Source organism: Diprion similis, chromosome 8 (genome assembly GCF_021155765.1).
Source record: "Diprion similis isolate iyDipSimi1 chromosome 8, iyDipSimi1.1, whole genome shotgun sequence".
Classification (NCBI taxonomy): domain Eukaryota; kingdom Metazoa; phylum Arthropoda; class Insecta; order Hymenoptera; family Diprionidae; genus Diprion; species Diprion similis.
Window position 1 is genome coordinate 9,862,119 of NC_060112.1, and position 19,034 is coordinate 9,881,152.

General features: G+C 34.6%; 1 protein-coding gene and 1 long non-coding RNA gene across 2 annotated transcripts; one reads left to right on the forward strand and one right to left on the reverse strand.

The window, feature by feature from the left end:
* Positions 1-8: 8 nt before the first annotated feature.
* Positions 9-12,680, reverse strand: LOC124408739 (mitochondrial folate transporter/carrier). The gene is made up of 6 exons (XM_046885889.1): positions 12,261-12,680; positions 8,807-8,960; positions 7,923-8,175; positions 7,556-7,669; positions 6,416-6,561; positions 9-1,401 (listed from the first exon to the last, which is right to left on the reverse strand). Exons 1-6 carry the CDS (start codon positions 12,412-12,414, stop codon positions 1,200-1,202), a joined length of 1,023 nt encoding a protein of 340 aa, XP_046741845.1. The 5' UTR covers positions 12,415-12,680; the 3' UTR covers positions 9-1,199.
* Positions 2,313-17,638, forward strand: LOC124408740. The gene is made up of 3 exons (XR_006929463.1): positions 2,313-2,593; positions 7,718-7,720; positions 17,628-17,638. It is a non-coding gene; the product is annotated as an uncharacterized LOC124408740 (long non-coding RNA).
* Positions 17,639-19,034: the final 1,396 nt, after the last annotated feature.

Here is a 19,034-nt window from a genome sequence, read left to right on the forward strand (position 1 = left end):
CGATCCTTTTTCCCCACAGTTTATTTTTGACTACATTGCCTTGCTACACATTGACCAAGGTTTTTTTCGATTGTTACAGCTTTTTATTTCTTATATTACTACCTAGCATATTCGCAGAATTAAGTTTTCAACATTATTGCCATATTGTTCCGAACATAAGTGGAGGATTTTTATACGCCGATTGTACACTGTACGTGACTTAGGAAATATGTACCGAATTATTTGCAGAAATGGTTTCATTATAGATATATTTAAATAATCGTCACTGAAATAGTCTGTGAATGCGAACTCGACTTACATGGGGGGTCACATTATATTCGGAACAATATTTAAGTATAATACGTAGGTATACAATAAATACAGTAATTTACTGGATGCTGTAACAATAATTAGTGTTCAATACTTAAAGAGTGCATTTACACGAAATATGCACGTCTATTGAACGAAATATACAACTTGTGCACTGAACAAATGATTAGAATGATACGCCCGCGCATCGATAGCTTAAAAAAGTAAATAGAAGATGTTTGGAAATATTCGTGTGCCAATTTTTTTTTTTTTTTAACCAAACAGTAAGAGAAAGGAAATGCATAGGAAAATAAACGCCAAATGAAACAGCGTACGCTGACTTAAGCAAGCATATGATAATGAAAAATTGTTGTTTATGTAGTATCTTGTCCTCGTAAAAATTCATCCTGTCTGATCAGTGATTTCCGTTCGTTTTAAGCATCGGGTACTTTGGTGTAGTTGAATGATAATTCATCAGTACATGAGTACCTGCGGCTACTCGCGACCTCAAGCATGGATTTAAATTCTATCAACTAAAATGTGTATCAGGCCTGTTAAAGGATTTACAATGCAATTGATTGTCGTATTTTGGAAAGAAAATATTGTAAAATATTGTATTTCCATTAATGTACTAGTTTTTTTTTCTTCAATTAAATGAACTGGTTACAGTAAAATGCAGAGTCTGACGAAAGGAACATTCAACTACTTACATCTTTACAAAATTCAAATTTAACAATAAAAACTTGTAGTTACACATACAAGCAATGAAATTCAGTACATAGTTTGTTTGCAACATAAAAGCATGCAACGGTGATTCTTGTAGTCATTTTTCTTTACCATATGAACATCTTGAACAGTCTTCAAACTCTATAAATAACTTCTGAATGGATCGGTCCTGCGAGGAGGTGGATTCAATTCGCTGTTACCTCGGTTTTTGACGTGTTCAATATAGCGACAGCGGAAGCTGCGGGTAAATCCTCCATGCGGGATGACTTGGCGCGTAGTAGTTTGTGGGAAATGTTCTCATAGGTGACGAATGTGATGATAGTTGCGGGCGTCACTCTGACAAGATTAGGGCCTAACCCCTTGTAAAAGCCACGCCAACCTTCACCCCTGTAACCACCAGCAATACTTTATTTTACTAATGGATCTCAGCAATAAATTCCGGGTCTTAAAAAATTACGTTCTTTTTTCCATATCACCGAATATATCTCCCCGTGGCTCTCAACATTTGGTATTAGTTTCACGTACTATTCTTGACGCATAATTTAAAAATGTATGAACAAGGTAATCCTCAAGGTGTCATCTTATTTAAAACAAATTTTGAACAAAATATTAGCCACTCCACATACCGCAGACAAAAAAAAAAGAGACATAAACACGAAATAAACAAATTTCCAACAGATAAGCATACGAATAAGATATCATATAAATCGATTTGGTTTGCAAGAGCACATGCTGAACAAATCAAATATGGTAATAATATCGAAAATTACGATTAAGTTCCATGAATTATTCACTGCACACATAACGAGGTACCTACACATCTGTACATAGCAAAAGTCTGCTGTTAATGGTTTTCATTGCAGGTATTTCAAAGCAGTACGACAGAAATATCACTATATTTGATTGAGAATATTAGTAAGGATTCGACTTTTCGCCTTTCAATTTTATATTTTTCTTTTCATAGTTAACTTCTTCCTTATACCACGGTTATAATAATTTCCGAAGCATTATAGCGATGCTAATTGTTGAAGCATATTTTTTTCTCACAATCAGACAAAGCTCAATTTTTTTTTTACGAACTAAATCTTGCAAGTTTTGTTGTTACCTTTCACATCAACGACTCGAGTGACAAAATACTAAAAAGTTATTAGATTTATTTAATTTCCAAGAAAATTTTGCCCCGAAGCTTTGCATTCAGTGCTGAAATCAAATAATTTACAGTTTCTTCTGCAATTGATCAGAATAGTTACAGTGAATTGCGTCAGGTAATAACAGTGCGAATACTAAGTCGATGATAAAGTTGAGAGCAAACAAAGAAATTCTTCAAAGAGTTCGATTCAAGTTGCAGTAAATGAATTTGACAATCTGATCGGTGTCGGTATTATTATACACGCTATTTTTCCGCCAGTCGTTTGAGAACACATAATTGGATTAAAGATCGTACTGCTGGTGGTTCACCTAGGTTTAACCTATGCACTTACCGTTCGTACATCTACACGTACGAGTAGAATAGTTGATTATACTGTATAGGATAAACGTCGAGTTTACACAGTAAAGATAAATAAACTTTTCAACATATGTGCGTGGAAGATATTGTTTAAACTATAGTCGATCAGAGATGCAAATGACAAATAAATCTAAACACATAAATGCATATCTTTCTATGTAAACAGCCACCGTTTTTTTTTTTTTTCAACATGACGAATTTACCTACAATTTGCAAATGTGCAGTACTGTCAAAACAAAAACTCACGTACGCACATTTTGACAAACTAAATTTACGATACATTTATTTTCTTTTCTCTTTTTCTCGACACATATATGATTGTACACATTGAAGCATTACATTTAGTTACACCCTACATTTCATTGTTAAATCAGTTTCATCATTGAACTGTGAAAGAATTCAGAATTTGAAGCATTGGATCCGAAAGCTTGGACTTTTAATCATTATTTATGATCTTCATATCAATAAGCTGAACCTAGGTACAACGAAATTAAAGCATTAGGTATTCAATGTTTTCGCTATCTGAAACATTTAACATGTACAGTGAAATGGCTAAGAATATAATTCAACTCGCAAATCGATTATTTAGAAAAGTTCAGTTTGCAGCAAAATTTGAACGATACACGAAAATTTTTTTAATATCAATCTACAATTTTACAACATCTGGATAAAAAAATTAATTGCAAAATCAATTCCACAAAATTTTTCATCACAGTATTTGATTACTTCATTAAAAAGGTAACGCTTACAATTAGTTTCGTTCATAAAATTTCCATCTTCTTTAGAAAAAAATTTGTGAGAATCAGAATGTAAATGACAAGTGAAAATGTGTTTTTGGAATTCTGAGTACACCACACTCAATATCCATTGTAGTATATACACAAATCAGCACATAAAAAAAGAAATGAAATAATTAGCATATAACAAAAAAGTTCAAGTCATCTGTTATATTAATATTTTGCTGTAACAGTTTAGTTTTGTCAGATTCTTGCCTGCGGTTAAATAATTTAGACTGCAAGCATTTTTCAAAGCAATACATATATGTATAAAAAATTGAATTTATGTGCAACTTCACGATTCTTAATATAATACAAATCATCACGTACGTGAGTTTTTTTGAATAGGACATGAAGTCACTTAGTGGCTCTCTTTAACAATTATCTCACTGAATTTAGTAAGAAATTGGCACGTTGAATTTCGGTTACTGATCCCCGTTAAATACTTGCAATTTTTTACTTGTAATGATTTTTTTTAATTACTTCGGACAAAAAATTATGGTAAAAAAGTTAAAGTAACACCTAGGTTACATGTAAACGGTTTTTCCCAGTTCAAATAATGTTTTACATCTCTGATACGTCAGCTTGAATTTACTTTTGTGAGTTATGAAAAAAATAAAAAGGTCTCATACGGAATGCAAATTATCCCATCAAAGAAACGGTCCAAAAAATAGAAGAGCAATCATAGCTTGATGATGTTCAGATTTTTGATAGATAATCCCGCTAAGAAGAGAAAACTTTGTTGTGACGATAAGCAGTACAGTAAAACGTAGAATATTTTGAATTTACAATAAGATGACACCTCATTTTGAATATTTCTAATCAGATAATATATATAGATATAAGAATATGTGATTATAACAATCATAGTAAGTAATGATGATAAAATTGATTAGCAAAAAGAGACCATCACAAACAGCACACAGGGAAATAAAATAAAACTGCATCTAAATTGGTAATGTGAAGGATAATATTATCAATATCAATGATATATCGTTAAAATAAGTTTGATAACTATCAGCGCAATGCAAGGCTTTGGTTAAAATTAGTTCGACTTTGTGGATGTTGAGGTCATGGCTTCGACAATGGTCAAGGTCATTGTTTTTCTATTGGACAAGGTTGAAAATTATTGAGTGGCACGAAAGTGTATAATGAGCTTATCTTATGAGAAATAGTCCGAAAATAATACCTTCCAAGATACAGATTAATAGATATATTTGTTTAAGAAATTCATGTATAGATAATTTTAACATTATATAATAACTTATAGATTATTTTATTTTGTCTCTTAAATTCTTTTCTATACGTTACTTTTTTGTTTTCTTTCATTTTTTCCAAGCAATTTAAGAATAAGAGTTTTAAAGAGAGATGTTCATTTTCAAGGCTAACATAAATAAATTCGTACTAATATTTACAGATTGCGACGATATATGCATAACTGTTACTTATCAAGCAGCAATTATTAGTTGCTGAGATTTTATGTGCCATAACTTGATCCAAATATTATATAAATATTTATCGAATATTTCTTATCGTCACAGCAATAATTTACCGTGATTTTTGGAAACGTTTTGAATAACACCTAACCACCTTGGCGGTCACGAATAATAATTGTATTGTTGGTTTTTAAGTATTCAGTAACAGATCAATGCGGCATCATTTCAAACACCAATTAGACATTTATTAGCTGTATCTTTAAGAAGTTCAATATTTACTGCACATGTTGTCGTAAGTCCTTCAATTTTGTTATGTATTCTCGAAAAATTATCCATCAATATTTTCACAATTACTGATCACCCTCAAGAAAAACTGAAGCGGATAATTAAAAAAGGTTGAGTGTCATTTTTTTAATATAATTTTCTTTCTTTAGAAAACATTAGTCTTTGCACATACATACTTTCTAAGGAAAAAATTAAAATTATAAAAAAAAAAGGTACTAACAGCCTTTTTCAACTCCCCTCTTGAAACGTATTTCAATTAAAATATTTTCTTTTAGATTTCAAGTTTGATTCAAATAAATACATACACGTTCATTGTATTTCAGAGTATCAGAAATTATGTGACTAAATTTTTCTAAGTAATCGCTGCGCTTGTAAAAGTAAAATATATGTAAAGGATATCGAGTAAGAAAAGGAAAAGAAACAAGAAAACATACTACATAAGTCAGAAATGAAAGTTCATTTTGATATTGACTTATTTCTATTGCAATTCGACATGAGCTTAACTTGAAAAATCATGTAAACAGAATCAAACATTTGCCAACCGAGGTGATTTGAAATATTTGATGAAAAAAAGAGAAAAAAAAAATGTAAAGAGGATCTAGTATAACTGCAATTCAGATTCATCATTCAGCAATCCATTGTCAGCTAGACATAGTATAAGATGGAATAAATTTTTATAAGTATTGGCCATACATTATACACGCTATTAACCCTTTCAGTGTTTGCCGCATATATGCGTCAAGAACAGAACTGACCATCTAATGTAAAGAATTATACAATTTAATACTGGGTACTTAAACCTTTAAAATTTCATGACTTTTCTTTTCCAGCTCACACAATTTTTATTCTGCTTCCCAGTGAAAAGGTTAACTAGCAAAAAAAAAGTAACGTTTCCCGCAAAGGAATTCATAGTAGAATTTGGCAATACGTAAGATAAAGAATAATGAATTACTTTCCTAGACAGTATTGCAGTACAAGTTTACGGACAAGTGCACAAACATTCTAGGTCGAATTCACCATTTTGTCACAAGCATGAGATTGAAGTAACGAATGTGTAACACCACGTGAAATATAAAGCTTAACTTCAAGTTACTGCGCAAATAAGAGTTCCTAAACCAAGTAATGAATTTAAATTTAAATTCAACCACTTGCATTGTATCTAGCTAATATCATTTTTAGAAAATGATAATAAAAATGATCTAAAGTCATTAAAATTATACGTGAAATCAATTGTCTAGAATCACTTATATCATTTCGAATGATAGATTAATCGTTGATACAAGGAAGGGGCTTAGTTTGCAAATTTTTCATAAATCAGCATAACCAGACAGATGTTTGGTAAAACGTGTAACAGGTAGGGCGTGAACCCTTTATAAAATCCCCTAGCTTTTTCTAACCTCCATGTTAGTTGAATACAATGCCAAGTTCCTCTGTAATCGTGATGATGATCCTGAAGTCGAGCTCTCACTACTTGATAAGGATACGTCGCCATTGCAGCAAACAATTTTGATAAGGCGGCAAAACAAATATAATCCGTTGTATTCTGCAAAGAAATGCAAAAAGAAAATGTTAATACAGAATTAAAATCATTTGTTAAGGTTAATGTACGTGTGAGAAATATTGCCAGTCATAGTAGATGATAATTAAAAGACTTGAGTTATTCCTAATTTATCGTCTATCTTTTCTTCCTGTTCATATTTTATATTTCGAGCAGAGATATCTGTAATGCATTTCAAACTACTTTCGGATCCTAGAAATGAACTTTGTGGGAGTTATGCCATTTTCATTTTACTGTATTATCTTGACACCATGTAATGATTGAAAACAACAACTGAATATTTATAAGTTTTCCACTCATTATTGATTCTCAAAATATTTCACATGACATACTTGAACGTAGTTGAAAGTGAGTCATTTCTAACTGATTACTACAGTCGATACTGTACCTTTCTAGATTTTTTATTCAAGAAACACTGCAGAAACGTCACAGGTTGTGATTGGGCATCAAATTGATTGATATATTGGGAATATTTCACTCTTGTCCTAGAAATATTCTACACTATTTTGCAAGTATGATAATAGACATTAATTCATGCACTTCCTGCTTTGCAGTGACCACTACTCAGTATATTATCATGAGTATAAGATACTGCTGTTATTCGATATATGCATGTTATATACATGGCTATGGATCTTACAATTAATGGCTGGGTCTCTCCTGGTGATCCGACTTTAGTATGAAAATGAGCTTATAGGTCAAAGTACAAAATTGAGAGTTTTAGTTGAACGATTTATGCATTCTTATGTAGGCAAACGGACTCAAGTGGGTAATTCAATTCGGTATTTGTGGAATACTTTCGGAAACGTGATAGATCGTAAGACACCTGTATTAAGAGGTAATTTTACCGGGGAAACATAATGCGCGCGGTTTATGCTATATCTATTGTGGATCTATTTTCAAAATTATACTCACGGATGAATGATAACTAACAGAATTTCGACTTGTGTGTGTGTTTTTTTTTTTAACTACTACTTACCAGCTTTGTATCGATGGGTAATCCTCGGTAGTCATTATAGCTATTCTTCATTTCCTCATATGTCATAAATTGCAGCGCACCATGTGTGACACCGAACATTCCAGGAACAAGACCCTATTCGAAAAGAAATTAAATTAAAACTTCAGAAATTTCAATGTGTAGGAAGTAATGGAATTCGAATTTCAGATTTGAAAGCAAAACTATGCCATTTTCAGAGGCACAAAATTCTTGACCATTGAGTTTACATGGGAGGGAAGATTTTCCTGGGATATGATCGAAAGAAAATTGATGAATCATGATGTTTCGGCGTTGTTTGTGGGGAAACAACTTTGTATTTTATTTTTCTATTTTAAACAGTGAAAATTACCTTGTAGAGTCCCCGAATACCCTCTGTTCTATATATCTTGGTGAGAGCATCTACCAAGCCGGAGTATCTTTTGCTTTCTGCAAGATTTACGTCACTTGAATATTGGAGGCAAAGTCGCGTCTTAACTACCCAGATTGGATTTGTTATTAACAGTGTCATAATCCCAGCATCAGCTGCAGCTAACATATGCATTACTGGACCAACAGGCTTCTTTGCATTTCCACCTTGAATCCATGTTTTTATTGTGTTGTAGCTATAAAAAATGGAAATAGATATTAGCACGAGGAATGAAACAACTAGTGAGTGATTTTAATGAAACAGCAATTGTGTAACATTAGTAATATAGATGCATACATTTTACTTTTTCTTAACGGAGGTCATGAATTTAGCAAGATGTAGTTACAACAAATGTATTTTAAAAATTGATCAATAATTAATCAATCATCTCATTTCTAGAGATGATAAATATTTGCAAGTTGCTAGCATCATAGTGTATACCATTTTACAAACAACCAACATGCCATCAACCAATTCGCGATTAATTTAAATACATTGCTTATTATACTCCCGTATATTTCACTATAGATAAGATAATGCAAAAAGTTGAACACAAATAATGTTTACGCATACATTAAGTAAATTAAAAATACTATCTGCGCATAATATCTCTGGCTTCTTTATGTCTTGGCCTATATAATGAATAAATGCGTAAATACAAAAGAAGATAATGATTACCACGAATCGTGTACTGTTTTTATAAGAAAAAAAATTTGATCACAGTATACACATTCGTAAAAGACTTTGTCACTTTCTTTGCTTTTATGTAAAGCAAGGAATGAAATCATGATTGGCAGTAGAAGAGAGGAAAACAATTGCACACTTACAAGAAAAAATAGAATCCCCAAGAGCTGCCCGAGCCAAGAATGTTCGGTACTACCCCTCTATAGAGGCCTCTGAGTCCCTCTGTCCTATGGATTTCTACAAAGGCACCCCGAAGACCACTGTACTGTGGAGCAGAATGTGTGACGCCATCATTAACTGCGAATGAAAAACATCAGTCTTGTATTAAATGTGTGGAATCTGGTATTTATAATACTATTTCCTGCCAGAGTGCATGTCGAGAATTAGGAAACAGCCAAGTTAAGACTTATTGATGCATAAGCCTCTGGTTTTACAACATTTCAGCATTAAAACTGAAAGTCGTTGATAGCAGTAAAGCATCATCTCATGTCCCTCCCCTAAGCCCTAAGACTTTTGTTTGGAAGATTATTCTATACAAAATTAGAGAATTATCATAAGTTTGGTTAACATTGTTATTTTGGCCTGTTAAATTGGTGGAATGTTTGTATTTTGACATCGGATAATGCGAATGTATTAATGGATTATTAAAAAAAATGTTTACATGTGCATCACAATATTAGGATTATCTGGAAAAGTCATTGATTCATGATACAGAAAGACATACTGATTTCTTGGAAATTCAACTATTAAAGAGTTTTCTGATCTCAAATTTAGTTTTTCTCAACTGGTACGTAATGCAGCATCAAACTGACAAAACCGTTGAAAACGTTTATGAAAAAAAAATAAGCATGAAAATTTTGCGTCTGATTCGCTGGTTTGGAAATGGGTAAATTGAAAATTTGTTTACTATAATGTGGCTGCAACAATTTGTGAAAAAAAAAAAAAATATGCAATCAGCTTAAAATCGGTCTTGCATATGTCATATGGTGAACATGCCATATTTTGCTAATACTTTGGTGCTTTTGAAACAAGTAAATTAAAAATATATCTCTTTCATATTGTGGAAGATATATTCTAGGAACATTTTATTTATTATCCATAATTTTGTACATTTTAGAAGCAAGGAATTGGGACCAGAATCTGGTGTGTTTACTTTCTTGATCAGATTAGTGTTTTTCTTTTTCTCCATTATGTTACGCAAATGTGGACTAAAGCCAGGAACTTAATTCATTTAAAGATTGTCACAGCCAAAATATTGAAAACAGGAATGTTACGAGGTGAAGGCTTGTGAAACGTTCTTTATTGAATTTTTCAATGAATTATAGATTAACAAATATTGTCGTTACATTATTTAACTCGCTTTTTATTTATAGAGATGCACCTAAAAAAAAACATTCCTACTGATTGTGAATTAAAGTATTAGAGACTAGTCTTGATAATGGCATAAGTTTCTCGACGAGATTCATTGATGTTTGGATATAAGATAAAGCCACACAATCCAAAATAGTAGTAGACAAAAAAAAAAAAAAAAATCAGATGCTGAGGGGTAACCTATCTTGGAAATTATAGAGATGCAATTCGTAGAAGTAAAGAACAGCTTGGTAATATATAAGAGGCAATATCCGTCGTAAAATGTGCTGGCCCCTTACCAAAAACATGAGAAATTTTACCAGTTGCATCAGAATATGTGAGAGTGTAAAACTTCACAAGCCATGAGTTATTTTTGAAAATTGTGGAAAGAAAAGTTATAATCGTATATACAATGGACCTTCTTTAACCTGAATTAGATAGTTTTGCTATCTTTAGCTCTGATACACAATATTTTTGTGAGAGAAAATTAAGAATAATCAAATTCAAAGAAATATCAGTAAATAATATAATAAATAATATTTTGGAAAACTGACTCCTTTGAAATTATTCTTATTTATTATTACTAACTTCAACCTCGTACATAGACAGAATTTGCAGTGTATGAATGATTCACACGTGCTTTCGAATATAAGTGTCCATTGTACAAGTCTTGGCACAAGAACAACAGATTGACCAGACTGTGAAATATTCACAATATGTTTAATCGTCGAATTGCTACAAACATGAATCAATGACGTTTATGTTAAACAGTGTCCAACAAGATGTATGTGAAAAATTTCATCAGGGTTGAAGTTTGTAAGACTAATCTAACCATGCAATTTCATTGCAAATAGATATTTCACAAGATTTATAATTGTTTAAAATGCATTAAACCATAAAATATGCAAACAATGTTCATATTTTACGAACATAATATCTTATTCAAAGGCATTCTAAATATTTGAAACAGTAATTTTAACTCAATGTTTAGTTAGGTTGACGTCAGTTACTTCGTCCTCGTAAATTTTAGAACTATTTAGGAAATACTTCCAGGCCAAAGGTTAGCGATTTCAGGATACATTGTTCAAATACTTGTTCTTCATGAATGAGTGAACAAAGAAACAAAATTCATGCCTAATTAAAAAATTACCAATCGTTATTACAGGGAAATGAAATTACAACACTCTGAGAAATTGATTTTCTTAGATACGTTCCTGCAACAAAAATGCACAGAAAATCCAGTTGCTTTTTCAGCTGTTGAAAGGTTAGGAAATGGTAAGAAATGAAACTAAATCACCTCTTACAATGGAATTTCATGAATTATTTTAGTTTACCATAAACTATTTCATGTACCGGCAACGGTGGCAGTGGCTAAATTTTTTTACTACATATCAGTTACATTGTAGGACACGAAAGCTGGTATCAAGGACTTGTCAAATAGAAAAGTCTCGTGTAGCATTTTGCAAGTGTTGACCGCCCGTGGGCCGCTGTACACGCTCTGAACATCTCGAAATGTTCGTAGGTCTGGATTTAATTTCTTCTCAACTCGCCGATAGAATGATGTAGTTGCTATTTCTACTTGAACCGACCCAACAACGCAGCTATCGATGAAAAGCTGTGGAGATAAACTATCAGATGCATATTTAAGAAATACTAACCTACCAAGCAGTGCGGTCCAAACTATTAAACACAAAAAATGCACCACGTGTACAGGGCTTCACGCAAATCCTATTGCTAACATAATCGGTTTTTATATTGGTCAATTACAGCAGTACTAGGAACTTATTAATGTTTGCCTTGATACGCGTCAGTTGTCTCATGATAACTTGCTAATGAGACAAAGACTGATGAATTGTTGACTAACAACGCGGATCGCTAATTAACTATCAATATTATATATACGAGACACGAAACGGCGATGCGATAGCTACGTATGTACCTACTTTGCATACACGTGGTAACTCAGTAGACGTGTTGCATCATCTAGTGCAGGAAATCTTATCGGCTGGATTAGGGTCGAAACAGAAAACAAATAACAAGTTTCGTCGTGACGCGAGTGACAAAGAACAGCACCTGAAAAGCCCGTGAAATTGGCATGGAATGCTCAGAATCGTCTCTGCATGACGTTTCGCTGCGGTTCGGGGCACAGACCACGTGCACCGCGAGGGGACACTCGGAGCAATGACAGCTGAACGAATCCGAAAGTTCGACACTTGCTCTGGTAGTGTGAAATTGTCATCTACTTACCGGCAAATCTGATTTTTATTAGATCCAAGGGATGCAGCATCAAGGTTGACAAAACCCCTCCGGATAGACCAGCGATCAAGTGTTCATATTTAACGTGACTGAATACCGGGAGAACTCGTGTGGTTCCCGTCCCTGTGGTTTTTATCGTAGACATGTTGCGTGTCGAGTCTCCGTGCGTTACTGAATTTGCGATTTCGTCGTGTGCGGATCGCAGATTTCCAACAGTCGTATCGCAATCATTGTTTCCAGTAATGACAACACCACCGTCCACCTCGGAATATTGATTTTGACTCGTCGTAGTCACTGTTATTCTCGAAATAATCGAGAAACTAATATATCACGAGGTATATGCCTTACGTAACAAAATACGATCCTTCCTTGCGCTTACACGCCGCCATACTGAAACAGAGTTTTCACTTCCATTGCACATACCGACGCGCAGATGATCACGCGCATGCGGATGCGATGGCATATGACGTCAGCAAAGAGACCTCCTGGACAAAGTGAGAAGTTAGACTTTAGAGTGGCGTTCGTCATAAACAGCATTTCGGTGGCCGTGAAAATTCAGCCTTAGAACATAGGTATACATATTAATGGAGATAGTTTCGCGTGTAGTACAGAAGGTCTAGCGAAGGAGTGAGAGAGAGAGAGAGAGAGAGACGGAGAAATTTATGCGTATTTTTTATTGCTTGCGACTGTTCCTTAACACTAGTATCAACTAACTAAACTCCAATATAACAAGCAAAATCATTAATCTTAGTCCTAAAACCATGTTACTTAACTACCACCATTAGATCCAATTATTGTGTATACCTAATAACACTTGACAATGCCATTTGTGAACACGGAACTTAGAGCCGCATTTTAGGCAACCTGTGTTAAACCGTATAGCCTCGGAGATGAAAGACTGTAATACAATAGATATGGTACATATAAGCGATACAATATAGAGCTAGAGGGATTGCTGCAATAATGTATAAAACCAGTGACTGCGGAACCTCCAATGCAGTGAATGCAAATCATCCAACATGAATTGTAAGATCCTTCCCGAAACGCCTTATTGTAGGCAATGCGCACAAGCGTTTTGAGGCAATGTAAACCTGTAATGTGGATGTGGAACCATATAGAACACCAGCTAGGGAATATATCAGGGAGACGATCGCGAAACCACTGAAGGTGAACCAACTTACCGGATGATTCTAAAAGGTAAATCAACTGAATGTCAATCCAAAAATTATAATGATGAATATTATTATTATTGTAGAATTAAACCCCTTAGGCCGATAGCATTTATACCCGTTTTGAAAGTTGAACATAACAGAGTATAAGATTTTCAAGAGAATAGCAAAATTGCATACTTGGTAACGCCGATTAATAGCAAACTAACTCTAAGATTATTAAGAATAATTGTTAAGAATAAATATAATACAAATAGCTAGAAGTAATTGCAGCAATGCGATCCTAGTATTAAAAATTGATATTAAATAAACCATAACTATATACCATAAGCAATCACTATTATACCTCAGCGAAATATATAAAATGCTATGCTCTTAAAATAATAATTCAAAGTAAATGGTATTGTACCCCCGGTTAACCGTTAAAACAAACAAACTACCATGTTAGCCCAAATATAAGTCGAGATTTTTGATTAGCGACTTTATCGTTCAAAACGATACTCAATTTATATTCGGGACTTCTGCATGGAGGATTATTATCAACTGGAAATTTTGTTATCGACCGATAATTGTAATATTCTCGTAATTCAATATTCGCCCACTGCGCCTGCGCACCTAATCTCGAAAATCGAAAATTCGAACTTCAATTTTTTCAAAGCATCAGTCTGAAGTTGGACTAAACAAATTGTTTGTTAGACGTTTCGTGCGTGCAATAATTTTGAAAATGAAAGTGTTCGGAGTACAGCCAGACTGGAGTAAAGGAGTTCACAAACAAATCAAGTGAAAAAAAACATTGGTCATAGTTACGATGCGAACCTTAAACTATTAGTTGTACAAGAAGACAAAAACACCAAGAATTGCCGAGCTGCGTTAAAATACGGTATATCAGTGAAAAATATATACGATTGTTGTAAAACGAAGCAAAAGCTAAAGTATTCCTCAAATTCGACTTATATTCGGATCCAAAGAAAAGTCCGGAATCAAAGACCAAAAATTAGGGGTCTATTTATAATCTGGTCAACACGGTACTCCATTATTTTAATATTTTTGCAGCACAATAGGATATTCTCGAAGTAAAGTTACGCCCATAATATAGCGCTCCGTAGTCTCACGAACGCTGACTCAATACTGACACTTAACTTAATTTTGATTTTAAAATTTTTTTCTATATATTGTGGCGTGAAAGCCGTGAGACAGAGAGTAAGTTTAAAATCGAGTCCGCGTACCCCGAAAAAGGGGGCCCGGAGGGAGTGGAGAGGGGGGGGGGGGCAGAAGCCCGAGCCACCACGAGGTACCGAGTGCCAGTCAGCTAATTATCGCGCTAAGCGTCACATCTCGACACGTGAATCGAGCGTCACCTTGCGAGTGAGGAAGTGTGTAGTGACCAATACCTAATAGTTTTAAAAAAAAAAGTGTGTAGTGTGTATGTATGCCTGCGAGCCGAAAAGATCTAACAGCGACCAGTTCGATATCCTTGTGTGTGTTGAGGTAAAATAAGTGTGGGTAAAATAAACTTTCTTTTGTTATGACCATCTAACACTGTGCGTCGAGATTCTTTTGTCAATCACTCCCGAACGCATTTCTTAGAGATTATTACAAAAACCTTGTTACGGTAACCGTGCTTCAGTCCGTGGACGCACGAGGATGAAGCTAGCAGTCAGAATTAGCAGCCAAATTCTTGTGTTCTTATGTTCTCTAGAATAAGGTAATAAAAGTCGAAAATCAAAACTTTGTGAAATACTTTCAACCCTCGATGCTTTTAAAGAATTATGAGGATAAAACTGAACTGTATTTTTTTTACTTGCTAAAAATTTGATACTTTTGGCCGCTAACTCTGGCTGCTAGCTTCACCCTAAACACCCTAAAATACACTCAGCGTTAATCGCTCCTTTGGTTCGTATCTCTAGATTCGCTAGTTTTTTCTCAGTACAATCTTGTGGATAATCCTTTAGCATCTTGAATTCCCATATAAAGTTACTCTGCCCGAATTAGAAGCATCTCCGATGAGTTCAATTTTTTGGCCTTGTCGAAATAGAATTTTAGCATTGACATTTTTTAATAATCTCAACGTTAAATTTTCTTTTTTCTGCTGATCCTAAATAATTTTGATCTTTATTTTAGTTGAAAACATAAAATTCATTTCAGAGGTATATCCGTGGATTTCTAAATATTATTCCAAGTATGTATTTTAGCCATTGTAAATTTATGATTAATTTTGGATCGACATGGATATCGAGTTATTTCATATTGTAATTTTGGAGAGTTACGAGATAAAAAATGTGAGGTAAAAATGCTTTTATTTGAAAAATGCGTGCTTTCTATTTAATGTCCTAAAATTTTTGCAATAATACTGGCTGACGCAGTAAACTTATTCATTTTATGACATATAAACTTTTAAGCTCCTCAAGGTAAGCCATAGAAAACCTTGAGCAGATAGCCGAGCACTAAATTCAAAATTTTAAAATTAAGTGTGCCGTGTTTTCACAAAGGTAAGTGTACAAAGTGTGTAAGTGGATGTACGTAAATTTCTTCGGCCGAATTCCATAAGTTCGTCATCGGAAAAGAGCAGCGCCGAAGAAAGAAACCCAAACTTCATCCGTCAAAGCCCAGAGCGGTTTCGGTTTCAGCCGACGATTCCATTCATGTCGGGATTATCTGGAGGCTGCCCAGCACACCCTAGAGTTGGAAGGACAAATGTGAGTAGTGGTCGAACAAGCCAAATTCGCTTAACGAATTTGGGAAAATCAGGGGCGATTCAGATATAGATGTTTGTATCGGAAAGTCAAGCCAAAAGGCATAACTTTGAACTGCCATAACCCTCGTAACCCCGTGACAAAAGCAGTTTTTTCTTTGTCTAGAGGATCTATCTCGACTTGCCATATATGTACATCTTTCTTTATCCCCATTACTTTTGGCAAAAGAATTCTTAAACTCTAACAAAAGAGACTTTAAGCGATTCTACTTGGACCGAGTCTAGTGCGTCTGAAGATTTTTCTGAAAGATTCTAGGGTCATGAAGGTACTCTCATTCACAGTCAAAGTTGGAATTTGAGTCGACTGGGCCCTCACAATTGGAGTGGCCTCGCACAAACATGCCCGTCGATGCGAACGCGTTTCGCGTGTTGCTTACTATAATAATACAATTAGTTTCAGTTTCGTAATATCAATAAAGAAAGGCTGTGTGATAGCGTGTTGCGCAAAAGCTCACTGAATCGAATCACTCGATAAGCTCAAAAATCTCACTTCTGACACCAGTGTAACGAACTAGCGTTACAAAATAAATGGCATCCGGGCTGGCAGTCCGGATCATCTTGTCGACAACGCCAGAAAGTCGGGGACGGGGACGTGGGGATCAGCGGAATCGGGTTGATCGGTACGGCTTGATACAGTAAAACAGGATGATGGCCAGACCCGGAAGTTTCCTCAGATACAGCACACGCACCCTAGATTTGAACGACAAACGTGAGTAGTGATGGTCCAATCGAAATCGTTCAACGCATTTGAAGAAAGTGAAATAAGAAAATGTTCTGTATATTTATCATCATCGTCATATCATATCATATCATATCTCTCTATCTATTAAAAAGATATTGAACGACTGAAGTTAACGTTTTTAAGACCAAATTTTAAGACGCATGAAGGGAGCTGTTTATTAGACGAGTTCAGAGTTTAAGGTTCCAGAGTTTGAGTTTACTCTGGTCCTATCTCTATCTATTAAATTATTGTGGTCCAGGTTGCCGGGAAGGTGTTTTACGTTGTCCAGGACCAGCGCTCAGTAGTATTTGTGGTCCAGGTTGCCGAGAATGTGTTTTCCGTCGTCCAGGACTAGCGCCACTTAGTTTTCGTGGTCCAGGTTGCCGGGAGTGTGTTTTCCGTCGTCGAGGGACAGAGCTCAGTAGTTTCGTAGTCAAAGTTGCGAGGGGTCGTCCAGGAAAGGTACATTCCGAAATATACTTGCAGTATTGCCGACTGTGCCGTCAGATAATCGCGTTCAGTTTTAAGTAGTCATGGTAGCAACAAAAATAACAGTTTTAAAAAAGAGAGATAAATTGATTGAATCAGTGAAGATAAATTGATTAAATCAGTGAAATGAGTATAAAAGTTATAAATATGGAGCCAGATGGGAATTGTTTATTCAGGGCGATATCACAGTGTGTATATAATACTTAAGAGAATCACCTAAAGGTAAGGGAAGATATCGTTACGTACGTTACTCAAAACTGGTGCGATTATGAAGGTTATATTGTGGGTGACGAATCACATAGATTAGCGGTTAAATCTACCATAGATTATAAGCGGGGGTAAATTCATGGGTAAAGTCGTCCAGGACCAGTGCTTCGTAGTTTTCGTGGTCCAGGTCGCCGGGAATGTATTTTCCTTCGTCCAGGACCAGCGCTACGTAGTATTCGTAGTGCGGGTTGACGAGAAGGAGTTTGCCGTCGTACAGGGACAGAGCTCAGTAGTATTCGTGGTCCAGGTTAACGTGAATGTGTTTTACACCGTCCAGAATTTTAGTAAAAGCATAGCGCTACCACGAGGGGTCGTCCAGAAACAGCGCTCCGTAGTATTCGTAGTAATTAAAAAAATTAATTAATAATTTAAAAAATTAAAAGAATCACAACGTTTATATACATTTTATCTCTATCTCTATCTCTACGTATAAAAAAAGGTTTTGTACATTTAAGAAAGGTACATTCAGAAATATATTTGCAGTATTGCCGACTGTGACGTCAGATAATCGCGTTTCGTTTTAAGTAGTCATGGTAGCAACAAAAATAACAGTTTTCTCTGATAATAGATATAGATATAAACTGATTTATAACGTGCACGTAATAAATATATCAATTTAAAATTAGTGTAAAGTAAAATTGATAAATATATCAATTTAAAATTAGTGTAAAGTAAAATTGATAAATATATCAATTTAAAATGAGTGCAACAGTGATAAAGATGGTGCCAGATGGTAATTGCTTATTTAGGGCATTATCCTATTGTATTTATAATACCCAAGAGAATCATCTAAAGGTAAGAGAAGATGTCGTTTCATATGTTACACAGCATTGGTTAAATTATGAAGGTTATATCGCGGGTGACGAATCACATAGATTATCAGTAGAATCTCCTTTAGATTATAAACGTTATATGGATAAAAGTGGGACTCATGCCGGTGACGTAAAACTGACGGTAACAGTGAAAATTTTTAAAATACATTTAACAGTTTACCGTTCGGATTATGCCATACCTAATGAATATGGATCAGAAAATCACCGACGATGATTTTCAAAGATACAGGTGACGGTGAAAATGGTCATTATGACGTTATAAGCATATCACCAGAAACCGTTTGTGATCCATATACATTTTGAATACGAAGCACTAAGCGAGAAATTAGTTACGATAAAAAGAGGTAGAAAGGAGTGTCAATCTAGACATAAAGCGCGTAGCATATATTCAGCATATCTCAGGGAGACAACAGCAATTGCGGGTTGATCGGAAACAATCAATTAACAGTTGAAGACCTGTCATCAAATCAGCATAAATGAATTCACCTGTATAATAGACAATGTGGAAGTAGGAAATGGTGAGGCGCGAAGTCC